Source organism: Salminus brasiliensis, chromosome 3, assembly GCF_030463535.1.
Source record: "Salminus brasiliensis chromosome 3, fSalBra1.hap2, whole genome shotgun sequence".
NCBI classification, from domain to species: Eukaryota; Metazoa; Chordata; class Actinopteri; order Characiformes; family Bryconidae; genus Salminus; species Salminus brasiliensis.
The window spans coordinates 33,185,827-33,211,608 of record NC_132880.1 but is presented as its reverse complement, the minus strand read 5'-3'; the positions used below and the strand labels follow the sequence as shown (position 1 = coordinate 33,211,608).

Sequence of the window (25,782 nt, the reverse complement as noted above, 5' to 3'; positions counted from 1 at the left end):
CTGTTGAAGAAGTTGGGTTTACTTAACACCTGTGATTCCTATGATGTGCACATCATGTGGCTGTTTACTTACATTGACCTGGTAACATGCATTCAAAAATCTTTAAAAATCTTAAATATTTGTACTTTTTAAATAATAAATATTGTTTTCTTATCTTTCCTTTATTTTGTGATATAATGCAAGTGTTTGCTCATCCAGTTATTGGAACAGTACAAAAGAAGTCATCAAAGCTGCCAGGAAACCCAATTTAGTCTAAATCTGTGTTTACATTAACTAATTACTAATGCCTAAAACATGCAAGTCATTCATACTCTCAATCATGAAACACCATAGTTACTGTAATATTTCCTGTGATGACAGTATTGAATCAGGAAGTGTGAAAGGGGGCTATTTTTAAGGATTTTTCTGTAAATAATCTGTAGATAATATTGTTTTCCCTCAGAGTTTTTTACTTATATTATTTAGATTGTCTATATATTGGTAATTGTTCTATTTTTTGCATCTGAATGTCTTGCTATCCCTGCTGTGACACTGTGCATTTTCCCACTGTGGGACCAATAAAGGATTATCTTATCTTATCTTTTTTGGCCCACTATTATCAAGTCTGCTTTGCTCCAAGATAGAAAAGTAATGGCATAGAAATGGCATTCTGTCCTGTCGCTTTTACAATCTGGATTTGTGACTGTACAAATGTTTTAACAGCCTTTTCAGTACTACCAGGCCACTAAGTACATTAAGTATTTCATCTGTAACAAATAAGAACAAACAGCTCAATTTGCATACAAATTAATTAGGATTCTAAATGTGAATCTGATCATTCTTGATGGAATCACACAATGTTAGAAAGTCTAAAATTAAATTAATGATACATTATATTAACAAAATTAAAACAAATTACCACATAGTTTTAAATGAAAACTAAGAAATTACAGTATATCAGATACAGTTATCAAACAGAGTACAGTGCAAGCACAAAAGAAACTAATATATATTAGTTTATATATATATATATATATATATATATATATATATATATATATATATATATTCTACAAAGACAATGTCACAGACCATATAAAACATCTAAAATGTTATTGCACGTAGTCACCAATGCACGCTGGGTTTTAAAAGGGAATGGAGATAACCTAACCATCCTTGTTGATAAAGTATTGATTCTAACCTACACAGCTTTAAATGAGAGACATATTACCACATGTGCCTGTGGTTACAAAATAACAGGAACATATCTCCCACACTCACAAGCACCAACACTATGATGTTGTGATTTTTTTTTTTTCAGTTTGCATTGGGATCACAAAATTAGGGCCCAGAAAGAAGAAAAGAGAAACTGGGGATGCAGGCAAAAGTATAAAGTTAAGTGCCCTTGCAGTACTTAATGTGTAGTAATGTGCTGTACCTTAAATAATCTTGCACACTTACTCATTTATCTTTTTTTGCTGCTTGCTCATTAATGTAAATATAAGAGGAAGGAAACGATAAAAACTCACCTAGCTCTTGAATAAGTTCAGGCTCAGTCATTCTCAGAATCAGATGGAAGGACACTCTGTGTTGGGAAGGTTCTCTTTCCAGGGCCTCAAACAGAAGCCTCATCGCCTCTTGCTCAGTAGGAGCAGTTTCAACTTGACGGGCTGCTCTGTCATGGATCAGGTTTTGGGACAAGACCGCCTCTGTGATGTCACTAACTCGTGTTGCTCGTACAATGATCTGCTCCTTGAATTCAGTGAGGAAGTCCCCAACTAATGGACATAAACTTTCAGTTAAAGCAAGTTTATCACATTAAAACAGCTCAATAATGTGATAGTGCATTGTGTGTTGTTATCGATAGTAAATAATAAATAATCATAAATAGAAGATAACACTGTACACAAAGGCTGCCAAGTGTATGTTCAGATGTTATATATTATAGGATCAGAGTTTACCGTAATCTCTGGATTCTGCCATTGCTGCTCGGGACAAGACGCCTGCTTGATCAGATGTCCCTTTAATACTAGATCTGGTATTCCACACAGGGAAAGAATTTGTTCAAGTTGACCATTTTTAAACTAGAAACATAGTGAAAATCACAATGTAGTAATGACCTGTAAATGTTTTTTTTTTTTTTTTTACATTAGACACAGCATTTGTTTATATGTCTGATCTGTTGTTGTAGAATTCATTTGTAGCATTGTAACAGATCATTAGCATTAGATGCAGTAATTATATTGACAAATATTGGACAGTGAGCAATTATTTCAAATCATTCAAAATTTAACCTATACACATTATATTTATATATTATCTCATTTATTAAAAAAAAACATTTTACTAATTTAGGTCCAACAACTAAATGTAGTATAAAGAAAAATAGAGTTAAGTAAAAAATAGAGTTATGATCCTTTATGCTTGTTTACACAATTCAAAGAAATTAATTTCATTTTGTTGCTAAACATCTTTGGTTGCAAAAAATGAACTTGCATTTAAGTCAAATGATATAGATTGCATATATGGATTATTGTTGAAACAAACGTACCTTATCAGGCCTACCTTTTTGGTTTTATCTGCAAATTGAATTAATTCTGTAAACTGTAGTGGTCTGGTGGTTTAGCCATGGTGGTAACTAAACAAGTGACACTACTTTCTTAAAAACAACTTATCTTGTTTTGCCACACCCTTGATGACCACTTAATGTGGTGCCGAAACATTCGTGAGTTCTGCCTTACCATTCCTCTGATTGGCTGTAAGGGGTAAAGTGTGTTCTTTATGCCAGTCTGGCTTTCTCTGATAAGAAGGGCTTATATATTTGGGACAAAGCCAAGAAACACTCCTACTCCACTTGTCATAACTTTTACTCCCCAATGCCTAGTATGCACAAAACTCAACATTTTTGCAAATCTTAACATTTACCTCATTATGTGTACTACATTAATTTGTTTAATAAAAATAAGTATGTATAAACAAGCCAATTTTGAGTGACCCTGTTTTCATTTACTTTCAGAATATGACCATATAGAGGATTCTTGGATAATAGATCAATGTTTCCAAGGTTAGACTTGAACTAAAGACTAGAACTAAATGTTTCAGATTAGTTTTAAATTTTTAATTTTACAGCTTTAATAGTGATTTTGGGCTGACATCATATGGTGGGTTTTGATTCCAAAATGTAGTGTTTCAAAGTAAAATAAGTTGCTGGAGGTGGGCTTTACAGACAAGACATTTCAGCACTTTATGATTATTTAATCACCATTACCCTCTATTATTAGCATTGTTAGTATTCTTTTAATTTATTATTGCTGGGTTAAATAGGGCTTCAGGTGTAATGTCATAATGCACTTTCAAGGAAAAGTTGCCACTTTCTTTTTATTTTTTGAACTTTTTAATGCCAGTCCAGTACACACAGTTGTTCTAATGAAGAATTAAAGTGCAGTAAACTGAAAATGTTATGTTTTTATTTTCTGGAGTGCAGAGACACATACCGTCCAGAAGAGGGTGTAATTCCACTGTGGCGCACTGCCAGCTCTAAAGATAAACATTGAAGCATGAGCTTGCTACATTTGATTAAATACAATTGATTTAAATGCATTGCATGTTAGTAAATAAGTGCATTCTCAAATAGAATGAGCCTGTAAAATCTTAATTAGTATGCATATTATTAGAGAGGCAATCTATCAGCTTTTTAAAGTTCAGCTTCTCAGAGCTTCTACATTTTCTTTATGGTTCTAATTTGACAATTGTCACATTAAAAAAATGTTTTTTTAATGTGATTTCTATTAATATATTTACTTTCTATCAATACATTTATGCTATTAGCATCCCTTTATTGATCTGAGAAAAGGTGATAACATTAAAATGACTGAAAATACCTGACCCATTGGTAGAATGTCCAGTAATAACTCAATAACTGTCGGTTAGTATAAAAAAGACCATTGTTTAGGCTTGTTGTGGATATGGATATGGATAAGGTTGTGGATATTTGTATATCCCTAGTCAGTGACCATTTCTAAACTTTCAATAGGGTGACTATTAGGGGGACTGAGTTGCAATTCACAGAGCACAATCAGTTTATTTTAAAAAATCTAAGGCACATGTTCAAAAGAGCAAACAAGGGGGGGTGGCTCCAAGTTGCTCTTGGCCATACTGATTAAATAATCTGGATTGAATTATCTTCCTCTTTACTTCACTTGACGTGTGCAAACTGCAGGGACTGTATCATTTTATGAAATTAACTTACCACTTACGAGTGTAGCAGACTTACCTTACACTTTTTTTCCAGACAGTAATACTATAATCATTATTATAGATCCTAAAAGTACAATTACCAAAGGGATTAGCTTAGGACATTTTAATATTTTAAACAATTGTATCTATAAGAATTTTCACATACATGCACCTTGTTGCATTTTGTCATTAACAGATAAGTGATTTCTCCAACAATAACATTTTATGTCCATGTCCATGGTCTCTGCATTGTTTAACCTTTATCAGTTGTTCTTAGATGGTAAGTTTTATTCTTCCAGAATCTCCTATCCCTACCACCCACAGTGTCATGCTTGTGTTATCTACATCTCATAAAGTGTCAAATACTTCAAATATGCTGTGAGTGTGAGAGAACAGCAGATATTAGGAATATGTATGCATAACTATAAATGATCAATTCAGATCAACCATATTCAGCAAAAACTGTGTAATAATGCATTATGAATTACAGTTTCTTTAGCCGAAACCTCAGCATTTACCAAATTCATATTACAATTTAACCACCAAATGGTTTTCAGAGTACAGGTGAAGTTTATTAGATGTTTTGTTTTTTAAAAGCATATAATTAAATAGCTTGTGTTGTATACACTTTTTGGTATTGGTATGTACAAAGAGTTAATGACATGTAAACACTAAAATGCACATAATAATGCACAGCATGTTACCCATATACAAACATTAAACATTAAACATTTTGTTAAGACATATGCCAAATGCAAAATTAACCTTTGTGCAGAGAATTTATTAAGGCTATAGTAATACTTATCCACAGGATAGGCAGGAGGCCAAAAAACAGGCAAACGGGCAAATTCACAATCCAGGTCAGAATACAAGGCAGCAGATCATAACCAGAACAACCAGCAAAGACCCACAACCACTTCAGAAACTGGTAACAGTGACTTCAACAAGAACAGCCAAGACTGAGGAGCTTAAGAGGAGCCCTGATCAGTCTAATCATGAACAGCACATGTGTGCTGGAGATGAGCCTCAGGTGAAGCTTAGCCCCTGAACACTGGAGCACATGACCTGTGCATGAGCTCCACACTGAGGCCAGCAGAGGGAGACATTATATAAATTCGCTAAAGGTCAAATCCATACTTATACTCCAACCATTTTTATGAACTGTTTGGATCTACTATAAACTGAAAATCTATCAATACAAAATAAATACTTAATCGGCTTTAAAATCACTCTAACTAGGTAGCTGCTAAACAGACACAAACTAGCTCTGAACTGGATTCCACATTTAGTGTCCTTTTGCCCTCAGGGGATCATTAGAGTACTATGGTCACCTTATTAGAGTACTATGGTCACCTTATTGTCTTGTGTTTAGCTGTCTTCAAACGCAGACTGAAGACCCACCTTCAGAGAGTACTTGGAGGATTAGAGTACTATGGTCACCTTATTGTCTTGTGTTTAGTAATGTCTAAGCTTAGAGGTATCCTTTGAGTTATTGGTCTATTCTAACTAGCTAAGGTTTTTCTTGGGTAATAGCAAAGCACTTTGTAAGTCGCTCTGGATAAGAGCATCTGCTAAATGCCATAAATGTAAATGTAAAATGTAATCATTAATTAACCTGTTCGCACGTGATCAATACGATCAATACGTTCGTGGTCAATAGGGAAGAGAAATTACCTCATTATTTATTTAGAAAAAAGAGGCAAAACTGATTCATTAAATATTTGAAAGGTGGACATTAGAGTGAATTTGAAGTTATTAAATATTTCCCAAAATGACGTGGTTTCAAAAAAAAACTTTTATTCAAGATTAACGTCATAGTGATATATGAGAAGTGAGAAAGCACATAAGTGCATTCTAAAAGCATTAAAAATGTATCAGAGGTCCAGATAACTTCTTCCAGATTATCAACCCGTTTAAGGATTTGATCAAGATCATTAATCTATTTGATTAGGTGAACATGGATTGTTAGGTGTAGTAGATTTGGTCTGGAGGAGGGTTGGTAGACTGAAAGTCTGCTGCTCCCAGTAATGCCCACTGAGACTTAAACTTTGGGCACCGGTGTATAAAGGATGAACTGATCTCCCAAAGACTTTTTAAGTACATTGTAAGTAAAATCTGTTTGTCTTCAAAACACCTTCAGGGAGATTTAGCAGACTCTGGAGTGCACTGTTCTACTGTGCAGTGAGACCTGCACAAATATGACCTTCATTGAAGAGTCATCAGAAGAAATCCTGTGTCCTCGCCACAAAAGCAAGCGTCAGATGCATCAAAATAAGCCTGATGCATTTTGGAAATGTCAGACTTTTCTTCAGTCCTGTGGAGTCTAGATCTTTTAGGCTACAACGACGAAAGACATGTTTGGAGAAAAAAAGCTACACAATTTCATGAAAAGAACACCTCTCCAAACTGTAGAGCATGGGAGAGGATTGGTCATTCTTTTTTCTTGTGTTGCAAACAATTCATTTTCATGCCAGCAAATTCTGAAAGCAAACATCATGGGGTCTGTAAAAAATCTGTAAAGAGGAGGATTTGATAATGATGCTAAACATGCCTCAAAATCCACAATGCACTACTTCAAGAGGCATAAGCTGAAGGTTCTGCCAAGGCCATCACAGTCCCCCGAAGCATTGTCAAAAATCTGTGGATACACCTCAAAAAAGCAGTGTATGCAGGATGACTCACAAATCTCACAGAACTAGATGCTTTTGCAAGGAAGAACGGGGAAATTCCCCCAAACAAGAACACATCCTTAGCTGCTACAAAAAGTGTTTACAAGTTGTTGTGATACTTGCCAAAGTGGCTGTTACAAAATACTGACCATGCAACCAAAGTTTTCCTTGGGGCCCTTTTCATTTTTGTTTTGTAATTTTGAAACTGTAAAGAATATTGCCTTTTTGTCATATTCTGATCTAAGCACCTAAGCAAATTATTTCATCTTTTTTATCCAGAGTGTTTATCCAGTAGTTCTTGCTTGTAACAACACCAGATCACTTTAGAACAAATGCAAGTAAACATGCATACAGTAAAAAGAGAAGAACTTAGTGGTAGTTGAGCTAATTTGAAGAACAACGCTTGGTTGCAGATTGCAGATTTCAAGTGCATGCATTTATACAATTCCATCACCAGCTCACCTGGTTTAACTAAAGATATCCCCATATTGAGCTTTGGAAATTATTTAATGACCAACGTGATGTAAAATCACCAGTTTTAGTATGAGCCTTGATATATAAGAGTTTTACGAGGTAAATAAACTTACTGCCCAAATAGTGAGCTTTTCCTGCTAATTCTGATTCCCTCTGGTGTCTGAAAGTTTTGGGTAGCTCTGTATTAAACTTTTCATGGTTCTGTTAATGCCTGTTATCTTATAGTACCCTTGCATTTTAAGAGTGCACCTCTGATTGTGTTTTTATATAAGTAATAAGTAATAATAGCACTGCTGATCACGATCAATTACGATTTCTACGTAAAAGTTAGCTAGTTAATGTACAGTAGTGGAATTGGTAACATGTGACTAGTCCAAATCACATTAAAGATGTGTAGTCTTGGTGACATGACTAATCAGAAGGGCTCTATTGATCTGTATTTCTGATATTATTAGTAGTAGGCATTTCATAGCTGGTATTAGAAATGAGAGTTGTGATTTTAGGCTAAAATGGCTTGCCGTAAGGTAGTCCCGGCTGAATGATGGACGCACAGTAACACAGGCGCGTGTTTGTTTGTTGGTGAGGGCCAGTAGGGGGCTTCCCCACCACTCGGTGTCGGACCCCGCTTGCGTCACTGGCCCCGCCTCCTACTGGTGCTGCTGGAGCGGCGCTGGATCTCCGCTGGCCCCCATTTCCACAGCAGAGGAGCGAGGCGTGTGTGCGTGTGTTTGCGTGTGTGTGTGTTTGTTGTTTTTTGTTCTTCTCAGTTGGAACCGCTGCTAAGGATGGCCTCCGACGGTACGGACGAGCGCTCGCCGCTACTGCCTGGACAGAACTCGGGCAATGTCACGCCCACAGCGCCGCCGTACCTGCAGGAGGGCGGCAGCAGCCCGAGAGGTAGGAGCGGCAGACGCCGAGCTGCTGAATCATTTTCGGGGCGTAGCGACCGCAGAGCGAGCGGTCCGCACGGAGCTCCATCCGCCGTGCAACACGATGCGGTCGAGGCCCGAGACAGCAGAGGGGGGGAAGGCAGGGCAAGGGAAGTGTAAATAAAGGGAGGGAGCGAGGCCTGAAATAAACGACAGTGCTGCAGATTTGTTTGCAGGCTGGTGCAGCTAAGGCTATCTCTGCCTGGCCTGTTACAAGAGAATGACCAGTATAATAACCAGGACTGAGCCCTGGACGAGCTAGATCAGCACGAAGCCTGAATGCAGCTGCAGACTGGAGTCTGACACACAGTTAGGGAGCATGTAATGAAGGATAAGGTGTGTTTCAGCAGTGGAGAAAGGCCCACTTTGGATTTTTTTTTTTTTTTTTGTGCATTCAATTGCATTTATCAGTTCTGTGAAAGGATTTCCTAGGTTTTAGAGGTTAAAAACACGAGTAAAGAGAGGTACTGACCGAATTTCACCACAAGACCGTTACATGTCTTTGTAGGTGGAGTCGTTATACAGGGACTAGCTAAATAGAAACTAGCTAGTAATCCTAGGATACCTGTCTGCATTTCCACCCTTAATTATACACCAATACATATTATTAATATCATTATTATTATTATTATTATCATCAGTAATCACACGTCTTGTAGATGTAGACTTGTGATGATGTGATGGTCATTAGCACTGTGTGACCTCCTTGACTCCATAATTCTCTCAACCAGCCAATGCAGTCTTGAAGGACTGGTTCACCAAACATCAGATTTGCACAATTTACAATTTCCTATTTAATTAAAACATGGATTAGAAATGTTTTGGTATTCAGAGTTTGCTTTCTACTGTTCTACACCAGCGCTACAGTGTTAATGTAGCTCACAAGTAAGCTAATAGAGGTCTACATTGGGTGACTGGCACTTTTACATTACCCTTGTAGCTTTAGTGAAAACTAAGTAACCCCTTTTCATACACCGAACATATATTTACTCAACTGTTTTGAGAATAGCTGTGCTACTTCTTTAAAGCTAGTATCCACAAATCACGAACTGCCAGAATACGAAGCCCAAAAGAGACATTTTGAAAATATATCATTTGTCTTATTCTTTATTTTCTTTTCAAAATGGTATTTGTTTGGTATAGTAGTAACACAGTAAAAGTAGTTTTAGTGACATAAGTTATAAGCGTTATAGTTAAAATGTTCTAAAATACATTTTTAGTATTTAAAATCCACCAGCCTTCCTGCTTTGAACAGTATATTGGTTTGTGGCCCGCAGCCCACCATTAACATTGTGCTTTAACCACCCCCAAGGACAGAAGTAGTTATAGGCTTGATCTGGGCTGTTAAGAGAGTAAAAGGAATAATCTGTTAATCTGAAAAGATTCTTTCCAAAAATCTGAAATATGTAGTCTCAGACGTAGTCTGTACTCCCTTACAATGAAGGTGCTACAAAGGGATATTAGGCAATTGCATAGATTTCATTAGATTGATTCCATAGAAACCTATCTGGAAAGGAGTTTAGGACCATTAAATTGATAAAGAACATTTACATTTCCATTGACTATAGGTTCACTCCCTTTACATTGACTAAATCTGGCATTTTCCTTAAAACTTGTTTTTATTTCTGAACCCCTGGTTTAAGCTAATTCTGATTCTTTTGACTACACGTTCACTCTCACTGGGTGTATAATAGGGGATTACCTGCATCTGTGGAGGAATGATCTACTGATTTGGGCTCTGATCAGTACAGAACAGTGTAATGCCCTGTGTTTAGATGATTGTGTATCACTCCAATTCAGCACGGGAATGTGGAAAGAGCAGCTGGTCCAGTACACCTGTTACCCTAACCATAACTGACAGTGAATGAACTGATTCTTATTGCAGCATGATCCGCCCATATTCTCTTAATTTCTCAACAGGAAATAGTTGCAGCAATAGCATGTAACAGCTAGTTCCAGCACCCTTACATCTATTCTAAATAGAATTGTTGCCTTTACTTGAGAAGTCGGACATTCTTCCATGCTGAGGAATTCAAGTTCTGTGAGATTCTTGGGTCGTCTTGCATGCACTGCTTTTTTGATGTCTGTCCACAGATTTTCAACAATAGTTAGGTTGGAAGACTTTGAGGGGCCATATGAAAAAGCTACAGCCTCTGCCTCTTGAGGGAGTCAATTGGGGATAAATCTTCCTGAAGGTATCTTGTAGTCAGACAGACCTTGTTGAGCAAACCTACGAGCAGACCAAAATTTTCTTGGTCTTCCAGACCTAAAATTATCCTCCACCCTTCCTGTTAACTGCCATATCTTAATTACATTACAAACTATGAAAACTGCTACCCGAAAATGCTTTGCTATCTCTTTATAGCCTTTTCCTGATTGTGGGTATCAATGATATCAATTTCCAGAGGCAAGTTTAGAGGAGCTAGTGGCTGCTGATTGTTGGGACAAGACTTGAGGAGTCGGAGTATTCAGAGTATGCATCACTAGGCCTTTCCCTGCTATGATTGTGAACAAGCCATAAGCCCTGACAAGCTAATCATGGTCTGAGACTTTGGTAGATCTGAGAGGTCAAACCTCATGCATGGTGTTCCTTTCCTTTTCCTCCTAAACTTGTACAAAATAAAAAAAATACACTAATCTTTCTGAAAATGTTGTGAACGTTGTGTTTCATCTTTATGTCTTTTGGAGATCAGTCTCCTACTCACTTAGATATTCACAGCAACAAAAATCTGCAGGCCACAATATAAAATTAAAATCCCCCAGTGTTTACACCCACTAACTAGCACTCCACCTATCAAGGTGAAGGCTAGCGTGTGCTTCCTCCAAGACACATAATGCGCCAGCATCATTGGACAGCCTAACGCATTTTGGGGGGAATGCTAACTGCCAGTTCTCTCATGTCAACTAGCAGAAACATACACTGTTCGAGGGGGAGAGGGAAAACCATCTTATCAACCCAAAAAGGGCAAGGCCCAGCCACAGATGGCTGTGGCATTGCAGAGGATCTAACTGTCGGCTGTGCTGCTCAGGCACTTCTGGTCTGATTGGCTGCCCGTTGTGAATGTTCTGTATCATTTTCTAAGTCTTTTGAACTTCAGATGGTTGCAACCAGAGATACCATTAATGCAGCACTCCCCACAGTCAGTCCTATAATATTTGGCTTTGTACAGCTAAAGCCTTTCTGTATGTGCCCTATTGCTAGCTTTGAGGCAGAGGGATTAATTGCAGCTTTTCATGAAACCATCATTGCAGTAATGCTAACACAGTGTAATGTGCAGGCCTTCCCATGTTTGTCTAACGATTTAGAAATCCACAGAGAGATGAATGTCTTCTGACTGGCAGTTACATCGACAGAAAGGCCTCTGTGCCAGAAAGAGGTCACGAGGCAGGGAGTCAGACGTTTCAGCTGCAGGATCCACTTCCTTCCTCATTAGCATAGCTACTCCACGTGGATATAAAATTCTATTCCTTTTTCTTCACTATTTATTACAACTACCATTATTTTATTACAACAGACATTTAGAAGAGGTTTCCCTCTCATTCCCAGTTCATTTTAAATGCTCATGTTAATGCTGATGTTTGTGTGAGACATTATGGGCCATTTGTGGTGCAATGTTAAGTGTTATTTAGGGCTGGGCTATTTTGTAAAACGTTTATATAATTATATATAAAGACATTTTCACGATACACAATATTAATCACAGTTTTTTTGTCATTTAAAAAGATCACCAGTAACTGCACATTAAAAAAGGCTGTCCAAATACTTTCCCATACTAAGTACAGTGATTTACATTTTTTTATACTTCCAGTTATGCAGCACTATTTTCACTCTGTTATGTGCAACTGTACCAACTGTGAAATGTTGGTCAGTGTTCTTGGAGTACTGACAATATTTAAAAGCATGTTGTGTTCTCGATTTGATAAAATATCATAAATATCATTTTACCCACCCCTAGTGTGATTCACTAATACAAATCTTATATATCCTAAAAATCTTAATCTATATCTTAACTTAAACTTAAATATGAAAAGCCTTTCCAACTTTTTAATATTATTGGATAACTGTACTTTTATATTGTGCAAAGGTGTCATGGTGAAGTTAAAATACATATTTACTACAAATATGTTGTTGCCTAAACGCAATTTTAAAAATAAAATATAACAAAATGCCCTTTCCTCTGTAAAATGACCTTTTTGGAGGTACAAGCTGTTGTTACAACAGGGAAAATATATTGACTACTGTCCAATATACTGTGTGTACAGCATGTGCCACTAAACTCACCTGGAATCTGTGTAAAAGTTTAAATATCCACATGCTTAGCTGACCTCAATAGGGGTATCAGTAATGGTATAATCATTCTATGTCTAGACTTCTCCCATCACAACTTGGCACAGAATTTGCGTCTTAGCCTTGCCAAGCCATCAATGCAGGATTTAGGAGCTGATTTTGATAATATAGCATTCTCTTATTTACTGCAGTAATACCTCACACAATACGCTCCTTTATTGTAAACAACAAAGAAGTGACCCCGCCGATTGCTTTTCTATAAAACTGGAGGACAGAGTTTAGCCTTGTTTTCCCTTGATAGTTATTAGCCTAAATACTTCATTTACTCTATCACTCTTTGTAAACAGGAGATTTAAAAAAAAACATATTTACTGCAAATCTGAGCAAATGTTTAGCTTCGATACAGAGTCAAGGTATTTCAGAGTATGTCATTTATTTTTTATTGATGTGGATAACTGTGGCAAATGTAGCTGTGCATAACAGTGTGGAATGACCAACACACTCTGTGTGTTTGATTCTGTTCCCTTAGCTGAGCTGCCTCCCCCCTACACAGCCATTGCCAGTCCAGATGCAGGAGGGGTTCCAGTTATCAACTGCCGTGTGTGCCAGTCTCTTATAAACTTGGATGGCAAGCTCCATCAGCACGTGGTGAAGTGCACTGTCTGCAACGAGGCCACGGTAAGAAAGCCTCTTATGATCTACCGCTAATGCTTAGTCATCCACAACTTCAGGCCTACATTCCCTCTCTCTTGCTGCCACTCTCTTACTTTCCGAGAATGATCTCCCTCTGGGTTCTTTTATGTCTCACTTTTCCTGGCTCTCTCTCTGTCTCTGTGCTTTGAGCTATTCACGTGTTCTTTCTCCTACACTTTTGGCAAAAAAGGTTCTAAATAGTACTGAAAAGGGTTCTTTTGCTCCTAGCAATAGTGAAACCCTTTTTGGTGCTCCGGTGTACATAGAACCATTTTAACCATGAGCCATGTTCTCATAGAATCTCCATCATGATGAAGACCTCCAACCAGGCAGAGAACCATTTAAACATTTAAAAGTGTTTTTGGTTTTCATGGTTCTTCAATTTTAAGGGTATACTTTGTTATATTTCTTTTTAGCTAGATCATTATTGTAGCAGTAGTCTCCAATGGAGACTTCTCATGGAAAGCTGCCATCCTACAGATTTAAAACTCAACCTAAATCTAACATCATTCAGCTAATAATCAGGGACTGCTGAAAGCAATATTTAGTTGGATTAGGTGGGAACAATTAAGGTTGGATTGAAAGTCTGCAGGAAGGAGTTCTCCAAGAGGAGGGTTAGAGACCACTGCGTTATAGAACTTACAATATGCTGATGCTGGACAGGTTAGTACCTTTTGAAGTGAATGCGCAAGACGAAGCAGATCATTGTTAGATGCTAAAATATCTGAAAGCTGTTGGTACCTCTACGGCCTGCATGAGTTCAAATGTAAATACACCTTATGTAGTCTCAATGACCATTTCACCACTGGCTTTAGACGTCATAACTGCCTTACTTAATATGCCAAACAGTTTCACGATTAAGAAGGCTCCCCACTGCCACAGTGGGGCTTTTGAATAAGTACATGATAATACATCATTTTGTACAGAGCATTGCACATTGCTCTACACTGATTTATTACACTGTGTGCAGAGTTATTAGGCAAGTTGTATTTGAGAGGATTATTTTTATTATTGAACAACAACCATGTTCTCAGTCAACCCAAAAGACTAAATATCAAAGCTTAATATTTTTGGAAGTTGGAGTGGATTTTTTTAAAGATTTGGCTATCTATAAATATATACCAATCTCACTTGTTTATTTTTACCAGGTAAACCAATATAACAACACAAAATTTAGAAAAAAAATTCTGACATTCAAAAACAAAACCAAAAACAAATCAGCCAATATAGCCACCTTTCTTTACGATGACACTCAAAAGCTTTCCATCCACAGATTCTGTCAGTTGCTTGATCTGTTTACGATCAACATTGCATGCAGCAGACACCACAGCCTCCCAGACAGAGAGGTGTACTGTTTTCCCTCCCTGTAGATCTCACATTTTATGAGGGACCACAGGTTCTCTATGGGGTTCAGATCAGGTGAACAAGGGGGCCATGTCATAATTTTTTCTTCTTTTAGACCCTTACTGGCCAGCCACGCTGTGGAGTATTTGGATGCATGTGATGGAGCAATGTCCTGCATGAAAATCATGTTTTTCTTGAACGATACCGACTTCTTTCTGTACCACTGCTTGAAGAAGGTGTCTTCCAGAACCTGGCAATAGGTCTGGGAGTTGAGCTTCACTCCATCCTCAACCCGAAAAGGTCCCACAAGTTCATCTTTGATGATACCAGCCCATACCAGTGGGGGCAGTGGTGGCTCAGCGGTTAGAGCGCCGGGATATCGATAACAGGGTTGTGGGTTCGATTCCCGGGCTCGGCAAGCTGCCACTGTTGGGCCCTTGAGCAAGGCCCTTTACCCTCTCTGCTCCCCGGGCGCTGGAGTTGGCTGCCCACCGCTCTGGGTGTGTGTGTACTCACTGCCCCTAACACATGTGTGTGTGTGAGTGTGTGTTCACTACCAGATGGGTTAAATGCGGAGGACACATTTCGCTGTACAGTCCACACTGTACAGTGACAAATACGTGCACCTTTACCTTTACCTTTACCTTTACCAGTACCCCACCTCCACCTTGCTGGCATTTGAGTCGGAGTGGAGCTCTCTGCCCTTTACTGATCCAGCCTCAGGCCCATCCATCTGGCCCATCAAGAGTCACTCGCATTTCATCAGTCCATAAAACCTTAGAAAAATCTTAAGATATTTCTTGGCCCAGTCTTGACGTTTTATCTTATGTTTCTTGTTCAAAGGTGGTCGTTTTTCAGCCTTCCTTACCTTGGCCATGTCCCTGAGTATCTCACACCTTGTGCTGTTTGATACCTCAGTAACGTTGCAGCTCTGAAATATGGCAAAACTGGTGGCAAATGGCAACATGTATAAAAAGGATGAGGTGATCAAAATACTCATTTGCCTAATAATTATGCACACAGTGTATACACAGTATGGGATTTGTGTAATTCTTTTTTTTATCACTGATTTTAAGCAGAAAAATGCTCTTTATCTGAACAAGTTGAATATACAGGCTCTCAAATAATAGCTCACCCAGGACAACTGCAATTTCCCTTTGTCACTAAGCAACACACTAGCCAATCAGCTTGTCTGCTTAGTCATGTAGACTTGGCAGTGCATCCAAGTGCACTGGGATGCTTAACAGAGCTTCATGGCCGAGTTGAGAAAGATGTGGTGGCAGGTTTCACACTATTTGGATGAAGGTGTGTGTAATCCCTAATATGCTTCCATCTTGGAGTCTCTGCTATGAGACATCATACAATGTGTCTTGTATTCTTATTATGGGGAATATATAAAAATGCATTAAGTATCTATGTATGAAATGCCAGCAATTTACACCCAATTATAATGTTAAAAAGGTTAATAACATTAAAAATCACAATGAATTGTGAATGCTGTCTGAGATGTTTGTTGTCACTCCATGGTCACTCAATGTAATGTTTTATATTAAATAATGCTCAGCTCATTTCTCTTTGTGGTCCTTCCTATTGTGAACCTTTCAAGTCAAAGGAATTAAGAAGTGGTATCCAAGACTTTGTCTGCCATTGCTCAGTTAAGTCTCAGCTTAGCTAACTTAAAAATTCAATCAGATCCATGTTGAACTGAACTCATTAAGGGATACTGGTAACAGTATGGTGTTCTAACCCGAATTAGAGCGCTTTCTGTGCTTAATAAAGCTCCTGAGCTATGACTCAGCACAATATCCACTAATTAGCCGTGCTGAGGCAAATACAGTATAATACAGTATCTGGATATCTGATACAATGATGGAATTATCGTATGGTGCTGCTGGTGGAGCATGCTTACAGAACACATTTCTGTGGAATTCAAAGACTTTATTGCCAAATAAGGTAAACTTGTTTTTGAAAGTGTCTGGGGAAACGCTCCTAATGAGATTTTAGGCTTAGACTTTGCGAAATGAAATTCCAAAAGATGAGAAGAATAGTCTTATATTTTGCAATACGTGAATGAGTTTTGTGAGCATAGTCAGTAGGGCTGCACAATGTATTGCTTAGTATTGGCCCATGCAAAGCAAGTGCTTTAGTACTCAAGTCCAATCTCTTGTTCAAGACTCAGTACATCATAAGGCCTTGTGTTGTACAGCACTTGACAAAGGGGGTATTGGCAACAGCCAAATACTGTGCTAAGATGACTGAAGGCTACAATATGCAAATAAACCTACAAGTCATGTTTCATTCTGCGCTTCAAGAATCCCGATCCCAGTCATTACAGATGAGTTTTACTGTAGGGGCATGCTCCAACTAATATGTATGCGGTGGTCAGAATTGTTCAACCTCATATCACTATGTCTCATAAAGGGTTAAGCAGTGTTTTTAATATATTGCAAGGCATGTTACATTTGCAATACATGAAAATATACCAGATCTGCAATTTGCTCCGAGATAATCTACACATAGACATTTGTCTGCATTCTACAGCTGTACTAATCCATTAGTCCATATTCTTTCTAACTGTTTTTTAGCCCATCAAAAACCCACCAACAGGAAAGAAGTATGTTAGATGTCCCTGCAACTGCTTGCTAATCTGTAAAGACACATCACGAAGAATAGGATGCCCTCGACCCAACTGGTAAGTGTAAGAAAAGCCATCCTAACTACAGTACAGAGACAGGCGGCCTTTTGGGGTCTGGTAATTGCGTAGTGCTGGCAGGTGAAATGGAGGCACTCAGTCCTTTGAAGCGAGGCTAAATGGATCAAGGAAAGGGGGCTGAGATATGTTTACAAAATTACACTCTTAAAAATAAATGTGCTACAATAAGTTCTTTGAGCAGTGTTGTAGAAAAAACATTTTTAAACTCTTAAAGAACCATTTTAGTGAAAGAGCTGTGAGCATGAAGAACTTTAACATTAACTTATTAAAACTAAGAAAGGGTTCTTTGCACATATCTTTTTTTACAAGAATGGTTTCAAGAGTGTGAGAGAGAACTGTGCTCAGTGCATATTGTAATACCAAACTAAGGCACAGAGTAGAACAGCATCTTACCGACTAGGTGAGTGAGTTTGACATTATTGCTTTTATTGACACCCCCAGCAGACGCATCATCAACCTGAGCCCAGTCATGGTTATCCCGGAGGAACAGCCTGCACAGCCGGCCCTTCCCGTTCAGCCCGAGGGCATGCGTGTGGTGTGTGGCCACTGCGGCAACACGTTCCTTGTACGTACATAAAGCCTAGTTTATTATACTGCTTATTCATGTTTCAAACAAAGCTTTTTTTTTATTTTTTATGAAGCATTCCATGCAAAAATTGACAGAATACATTTATGAATTCAGATGACATTACTTCTAATTTGTTCTGTCTGTAGCAGTAACATGTGGTTGTGTGACTTTACAGGTCATTTCTCAGAACTTGATGCATAGTAGTTAAAGACATGTCAGTTTTCTAAATTCAGAAAGTTATTTTGTAAGTTTTATGCCTTCAAGAAGATGTCATATATGGTTTTACAAGCATAAATAGTGTCAAATCACATGATCTAATTTACTGCTAGCACATCTACCACCACATGTTCCAAGGGACTGTTGGCTAAGTTCCCCCAAGCTGTCTTCACAGTGGGAAGTCCCACAGCAAATGGTGATTTTTTTTTTGCATGGAATGCACTGCTGCCATATGTAGCAGAATACTAGAATCCCTCATTGCAGTAGACATTGTTTTCAATGCTCCTGTTATGCCTGTGGCCTCTAGGGCAGTGATGCTGCGTCCCAGTCTTCCTCTGGCCTGCGTATTGATGGTGCCTCTGCTCCCTTCAAGGTCCTAATGCTCAGAATGCTCAGTCCTCCACCAGTTCCTCATGACAGAACTGGATAACAACCCAATTAGTGATGACATAAAAATGGCCAATAACCGAAATCAGCGTAACACTGAACTGCCCTACAAAGGCAAGATGCAGAAACTGCCCCCCCAAAAAATCAGTTAGGGCCCAACTGGAATGGACATTTTGTGGTCAATACTGATACCAGGTTTGGATACCTAATAATATCATCTGATATTCTATTAGGAGTATACATTTAAAGTATAATGTAATTATTATTAGGCTGACTGATGACTGTCAGTTCCTAATATCACATTTTCTAAAACTCATATAAACAAGATGCCCCCAAGTATTAAGCATCATAATTTAGAAATGCCATTTGGTTCCCCAGTGGCACACCTGTCTAATGTTTTGCTATATTATTAATAAAACTGTGAGTCGTCAGTATCGGCTGACGTTATTGGTCAAATAACCTGTTTTCACCATGTTTACTATGATGTGTTTGTCACATATGTGCAATGACTGCATCTTGCCTGAAATATATTAAATGAATTAATACCCCCATATGTAATTTACGAATGACTCATAGAGGCTACCATCTTAGAAACTGATCGTGATGAATCAGAAGTAGTCTTTTTAACTCATTTTAGCACTCTGGACTGATGCCAAATTAATGGTCCAATTAACCCAAGACTAGATTTGTAGTGTGAATTATTTGCCTTATTTCAGTCTGCTCATTAGAAACTGTTTCTTTTTTCTACCCTCAGTGGATGGAGCTCCGATTTAATACGCTGGCCAAGTGCCCGCACTGCAAAAAAATGTGAGTTACATTTATCATATTGTCATGTACTTAAATGTCAAACTAGTTAGGGGTGTTTTCTGTGTGGACAACAAAGCATTGCTGTAAGTCATTCTGGATAAGAGTGTTCATGAACTGCTGTAAACATGGTTTAAACTATGTTGATTCTGATATGACAAATGTATTTACTATTCTGTTCAACATTTTGCCTACACACATTCATTAGAAGGGGTGTCCACAATTATTTGGACATAGTGATTATTATTTATTTTATTTTTTTTGTGAGTTTGAACTTTACAAAAAAGAGATATCTAGGCTGAAGTACAGTACACACAATGCAATGGTACAATTAAGGATGCCAATGAAAACAGTAGAAGTTCAGTTCATAATTCGAATCTACATAAAAAAAAAAAACATTTTTAGGCACAATCAAAACTGTACTGTATGCAGCTATTCTTATGTATTTGAGTTGAAAAGCTTGTCTGTTTCCAACAACATATAATTGAACTGAATTGAGTTCACAGAATTTTTTTTAATTGATTGTTTACAACTAGACTCTCCATCTGTTACAGTGAACCCAACCTGCACTTAGTTTTTACGTTTGCACTCAGCAATGGTTGGTTGTAGCACAGATGTGTAAATATAGTGCTTGTATAAAAATATTAAATGCTCAAATACTTAATGATAAAATGATTTAATGATTTAAGAAACTGGTTCTGTTAGATTGTGCTTTGCTCTTCGCTTTAGGTTAGAATCACAGTAAAGCTTTACTTCGGACAGTGTGCTCACATGAGTGGAGCTGCTGTAGTCCACTGAGTTCATACCGGCATCCGATTTGCAATTCTCAGGACGTGCCTCATAAATCTAAATGTGTGACGCGCATTACTGGCGTGAGGTCAGGCCTTAGTTCCACAGGGTATTGCAGAGCGAGAGAGGATTTTTTTTTCAACTTTTTTAAAACTGGGTCTGTGATGCCAGTAACATGATGCCACAGACTCTGTGCCTAGTCTGCCAGGGTATTCAGAGTGAAAGTGGAGTGTGAGCAGATTCATGCTGATGTAATGTAGCCCCAGCTCTGCAAACACCAATGACGCTGCAAGACTAAACCGCCACTGAGATGGCAGATGTTACAGCTGGCATGAATGGGAAGTTGGCCGCTATGTTCTGCTTGTGGGGAGAGGACGAGAGAGGAGAAAAGAAAGAGAAGTACCATAAGCCATCTGATTTTTTTTTCTGATTTCAAAAGAATGCTTTAGAACCCAGTCACATGAGGGGCATGTGAAGGGTCCTACGGAGTCTTACCGGACCCAGCAGGGATAGGGGGGAGGCCATGTGATTGCTGACGAAATCCTCAGCTGATTACAGGCATTTGTAAAACCGCCAATTGGCGTCTTCTTTTCCCCCAGGCCGCTAGATCTGGTTCGCAGGCAGCAGTTAAGACTGTTTATGTAGTAGCTATGTAGTAAATGTACGGATGAAGAATGACATGCTTCCTGAAGTAGTGAAACGTTAAATACAGCAAATGTCAAATGGGTCATGTTTGCTTTGCTGAGTAAATAAAAGTAGTAAGTAAATCATGTGAGTTGTACTGGAACTGGTTTTGAACTGGAGTAGACTGTGTTATCTACTGTTTAGATAGACGCGAGAGGGGTCCGTGAAATGCAGATGTGTTTTTCCTGAAAACCACAACTAATGATGCATATTTCAGTCCATCCAGAGGCCACACAGTTCATGAACTTAAATTCAGGCACTGTTTTAAAACCCATTGACATCTCGCAGAACAGTGTTGGGTAAAGAAGAGGACAGCAGTGAAAATTGTGTGGGAAGCAGTTTCATTCGGGAAAGTTCGACAAAAAATAGATTGATCCTGTCTTCAAAACTGAAGAGGTGCTACAAAGTGCTAAGGATCACAGAGGCACAAGCGAAACAGGAAATACACACTAACAGTATATAGAGCTTAACTGCATTGAAGGCTACACTTCAGACTAGAACTCATCTACTCTTGAAGACAGCTTCATACTGCTGTGTCATATATTGTAAAATGACCTAATTAACTTCTTCCCACACATTCTTCGTGGTCCTTCTTTAGTGGTTGATGTCTGTGCTCCGTAATTTTCCCAAAACAGTCCCACAACATTTTCAGTCAGGCTTTAATGTCAACTAATGTAAATTCTTGCATTGTCATTTTGTTTTGTCCTTGAATGTGTATGACCATTTTTTGATGTATATAGAAGTAACAACACAAAGTGACTATTATATGCATATATTAGGCTATAATATTCTGGTTTTAGCATTACAGGTAATGCTTTGGATTTGTTTATTTGTGGGAAACTTTGGGCACTGACTTCTTGGTCTTTGCTTTCAGTCTAACCCCTATATGCGTTGCTTGTTCTCAGCTCGTCTGTTGGCAGTGCCCTGCCTAGGAGGCGCTGTTGTGCCTATATAACAGTAGGAATGATCTGCATTTTCATCGGAATTGGATTAACAGTGAGTACTGATCCGAACAACAACACAGCCTTTGTTTTGTTTGGTCCCAACACACACACACACACACACACACACACACACACTCTCTAATTTCAATCTGCTCTATTGTATTGCACAAAAGAGGTTTTTACATTAGCATTTTTTTCTGAACCCAAGAGCGCTTGCTCTGAGAGCGTGGTACCTGTGGTCCAGTATGAAAGCTGTTTTCGAGCCCAGGACTCTCGTCCTGAAAGTATTGGGACACCTGCTCAAACATTTTTCCTTTTGTTCCTTCCTGAAATCATGAAAGGTATTAATAATAGTTTTATCTTGCCTTAGTTTGAGTAACCTTCTCTACTTCTCTAGGATTTGAGTTCTTTTAGCAAGAACATTAGTGATTTCAGGATGCACCATAATTCCAGAGAACACCGTTCCACTGCTCCACACCTCAATGCTCTAGTCCATACCTGACCTTAAGCATGGTGCCAACAGATTTATGTTTATCTGCTCCAGAGAGAAGTCCTATTCTATGAGCTGTACCTCTCTACAGGGACTAGATTTGTGTGTGTGCATTTGCACATCTGTGTCAGCAGTGGGGTGAACTCAAAGTAGCTAAATGCATTGAGGGTGTCCACTAACATTCGGTGTTGTATGTATAAATAGTGACCTATATCTTTTGCTATCTACTACATTTATATTATTATATATTCATATTGATGATGTTCATATTTATTGCACAGTTTGCTTTTGCACTGTTTTGTTTGTTTGTTTGTTTTACACAGTGCACTTCTGGTAGATGTTAACTGCATTTCGTTGCCTTGTACTTGTAGATAGTTGACTAGTTTAAATGAAAGTCTGCTCAGGACTTCTAGGAAAGGGCGACTGTCAGTACAGTGGGGAATGCTAAAAAGCAAAGCTCTAGTAGAGGACCTTTGGAATGAATGAGTTGTGTAGATTAACATTGAGAAGTAATCATAATCTGGACATAATTTACTTTGCTTTGGCCTATTTACAAATAGGCCCTGCATGTATGTGTGTGAACATAATAAAGGCTTTCCAGACAACAATAAGAAGAAACATCTCATTTAACTTATTTTTTTCTTTCTTTCTTTCTGTCTTCCCCCCAGGTGGGCACTCAAGACTTTGCTAGCCGTTACCATGCTACCTACGTTTCCTGGGCCTTCGCATATCTGCTTGGCCTTATCTGTCTGGTACGGGCCTGCTACTGGGGAGCAATTAAAGTCAGCTATCCAGAGAACACCTTCGCATAGACAGTGTCCATCATTCAACAAGTTCTTTTAGTATTTCATTTTATCCTGATTTTAACAGGTGTACATTTGAATGGTTGTTCAGTGTAGGAGAACAAAAATCCAGCTTGGGGTTTTGAGGTGACTGAGAATGTTGAACCTTTAATCTTGATTGGCTCTGATATTTATTGTTTAGCCGAATTAAGCTCGTAAATGGTTGGATAAGGTAGAATTTTGAATAAACTGAAATCAGTATTGCTGGCAATTATATGAAACGTTGATCAGATGGAATTGTTCTAAGTCTGCTTGGCATGCCTTGTGGATTTTGGCTGGCTTCGAGTAACTACAGCCCCTACTGGATGGAGAGTGTATACATGTTTTACTGCATTTTGTTACTGACCTGACCAAAAGAGATGAACAATTTGCCCATTGCACTACACCTTTTATGCAATTATTCTGTTCTGTTGCTGCTAGCTGTCACAGCTGTAAAAAGCTGAACGTTAATGTATTAAGAAACAAAATCTGCCCACACTCAACAAAGGTACTGTGTTGCATTTAAACCTTCAGATATCTGTAATGTTCCTTACGGTCCTGTGCCAATGTTCCTGTTTCTGTGTCTCTCGGCGGGTAGAAGGTCCCCCGAGGAAATTTGTCAGTATTCTCAAATCCATGCCGATTAAGCCGCTGTATCTCACTGTGAGCAATACAATCTTTAGTTTTGTGGCTTTCAGACTAAAACAAAAACAACCGCATGCTCACACACTCACGTGTGCACACACACACACACTGCACCTGTTTATTTGGCTCATCAGTTAGCAGCGAGATGTTACATGTACTGAATGGAGAAAATCACACATGCATGATTTTCGTTTGATTATTTTGTACCGCAGAGCAGTGTTTGATTTCTCTGTCCCTGAAAGGACAGTGTTGAAGTGTTAGGCCCTGAATCTAGTGCTGTTCCCTATAAGTAGAATGGACATGCCTCTGCTGCCTGCCTGATTCCAACACATGGTCAGTCCTTGCTAGCGCCGCAGTAGTTCCCTACCTTCGTCAGGACAAATGGGCACAACTGTAGTTACTAATCTTGTTCTGAATGTGACAAACAAATAAATTCTTTGTACATAGTTTGTTCGGTACACCGAGACTGTAGCTTGAGTTGGAATATGGCTTGGGTCTTTTTAAAACTGATAATTTATCAATAAAATGGAGAGGAAAAAAGGTCTCTTTGGTGTACTTCCTGTGTGTGTGCATCACTTTACATAAATCAGTTGAATCAGCCCACTATACAAGCACTATTATCCACAGCAGAGTTTTTTTTGTTGTTGAACGAGTCTATTCATGAATAAACTATTTGACAGTATAGTCAAATACATGTCTTAGCATCTTTTGTCAATTGTGTTTTCATCTTCTGGTGATATTTTCTTTCTGATATTCTGGCATTTTTAAAACATAATACAGCCCTCTATTTACAATTATGGCATTTGACTGTGAGCCAGCGTAACGTTTCTATAGCAGTAGTCAATCCTAAATTAAAAAGATAATGAAAACAAAAACAACAGACAATCTGCTTCACTAATGTGCTTCATTAATGCTGTGCCACTTTTCAAACCAGTTCTGTTGCTGAGATCATCAAGGGGCTGAGTATTCTGAGTGTCCACTGGGAGGCAGTGTTCCCTTAACAAAGACCAGGCACCTTTACTTATGAGGAATAAAATATACAACGTGGGTCTGGAAGGCCATACAAATCTTGCTACTTGTAATATATTAGAACAAAGGATTGGACACACCTCATTAAATGCATGTTTTTCATAATTCTAACATTTAAAACATGTTTTAAAGATGCTAATGCATAAATATTTCTATTTTCTTTTTTTAATTGTCCCAACAAATAGCCTAAATACTGCGGCTGAGCCACACAGTGGCTGTTAAAGCACACTTGGACACACTTTATTGAATGTAAATAAAAGACCTGGAATATAAATACACCATATAAATGCAATATGTACAAGTGGCACCAGTAAAAGGTTCAGAGTTCATCAACAGGTCTTCATATTATGATTTTTCATTAGGGGCCTTCAAATGATCATTTCAATTTGACCTTTTGATCATGGGATACTAGACAGTAGACTTCAAACAAACAAGGTTAAAGGCTAGACCAGCAGTTCAATTTCTAATTCGATTTGCAATTACAAAATTGCTGAACACATTTTTTATAAGTCTAGAGGTATTTATATGCCATAGCACCCTTATATTTTGGAAAACAAATGCAAAAAAAAAAAAGCAAACAGTTCCGATGACCGGTTATGAATGAGCAGAAAACAGATTTATGTCTGCAGGTCTCACAGTGTCTAAAGTATGGGCCAAAACATACTGTACTACCCCCTTTAGGCCAATTAGACTCATTGTATGTGCCCGGGTAGCAGGAGAGAGTACTACCTGTTGACCAGGTCTCATGTCTGTGGTCCTTACAGAGTTAGTTACCAAATCAGATATACAACGTTGCTGAAGCTGATGACCATGTATTGATTTATGGACTAATGAGGGGGACCTTTTATATAGTATGTAATATATGTAAAGTACTCATTCCCTTGAATAATTTACCCTTTTATAACTTTTATCAGTGGTCAACACAATTTGGCTTTTGGAACAGGCAATTGTATGTAGACTTGCATTTGTGTGACTATAATACAAGCTTATCAGACTAGCTGTTTTTAAAAACAGCTCATAAATGTTTTGCTCTGACCTTTTCTAGTCAATGCAGTGTTATCTATACTTCCTGGACCTTTG

The 25,782-nt window shown here is 38.3% G+C and overlaps 2 protein-coding genes across 3 annotated transcripts in view; one reads left to right on the top strand and one right to left on the bottom strand.

Annotated features, from left to right (window-relative positions):
• The window catches only part of LOC140552027 (uncharacterized), a 52,350-nt gene extending 49,738 nt beyond the window's left edge, over positions 1-2,612 (bottom strand). The window contains exons 1-3 of one of the 2 annotated variants that reach the window (XM_072675926.1): positions 2,531-2,612; positions 1,941-2,014; positions 1,509-1,757 (exon numbers count right to left, since the gene is read on the bottom strand). In XM_072675926.1, coding sequence (XP_072532027.1) covers positions 1,509-1,757; positions 1,941-1,962 — 271 coding nt within the window. In that variant the 5' untranslated portion in view covers positions 1,963-2,014; positions 2,531-2,612. The remainder of the gene's footprint in view (positions 1-1,508; positions 1,758-1,940; positions 2,015-2,530) is intronic. The other variant, XM_072675927.1, reaches the window with a different exon arrangement.
• Positions 2,613-8,008: 5,396 nt separating this feature from the next.
• Positions 8,009-24,363, top strand: pip4p2 (phosphatidylinositol-4,5-bisphosphate 4-phosphatase 2). Its single transcript, XM_072675925.1, has 7 exons — positions 8,009-8,255; positions 13,105-13,253; positions 17,198-17,304; positions 17,767-17,890; positions 19,251-19,303; positions 21,679-21,769; positions 22,876-24,363. The coding sequence occupies exons 1-7, from the start codon at positions 8,144-8,146 to the stop codon at positions 23,017-23,019; spliced, it is 780 nt and encodes a 259-aa protein (XP_072532026.1). The 5' UTR covers positions 8,009-8,143; the 3' UTR covers positions 23,020-24,363.
• Positions 24,364-25,782: the final 1,419 nt, after the last annotated feature.

Coding starts and splice junctions, on each gene's coding strand:
- pip4p2 (XM_072675925.1), top strand. CDS start 8,144: ATGGCCTCCGACGGTACGGACGAGCGCTCGCCGCTACTGCCTGGACAG. Junction 8,256..13,104: donor GGGCGGCAGCAGCCCGAGAG/GTAGGAGCGGCA, acceptor CTGTTCCCTTAG/CTGAGCTGCCTCCCCCCTAC. Junction 21,770..22,875: donor TCATCGGAATTGGATTAACA/GTGAGTACTGAT, acceptor TCTTCCCCCCAG/GTGGGCACTCAAGACTTTGC.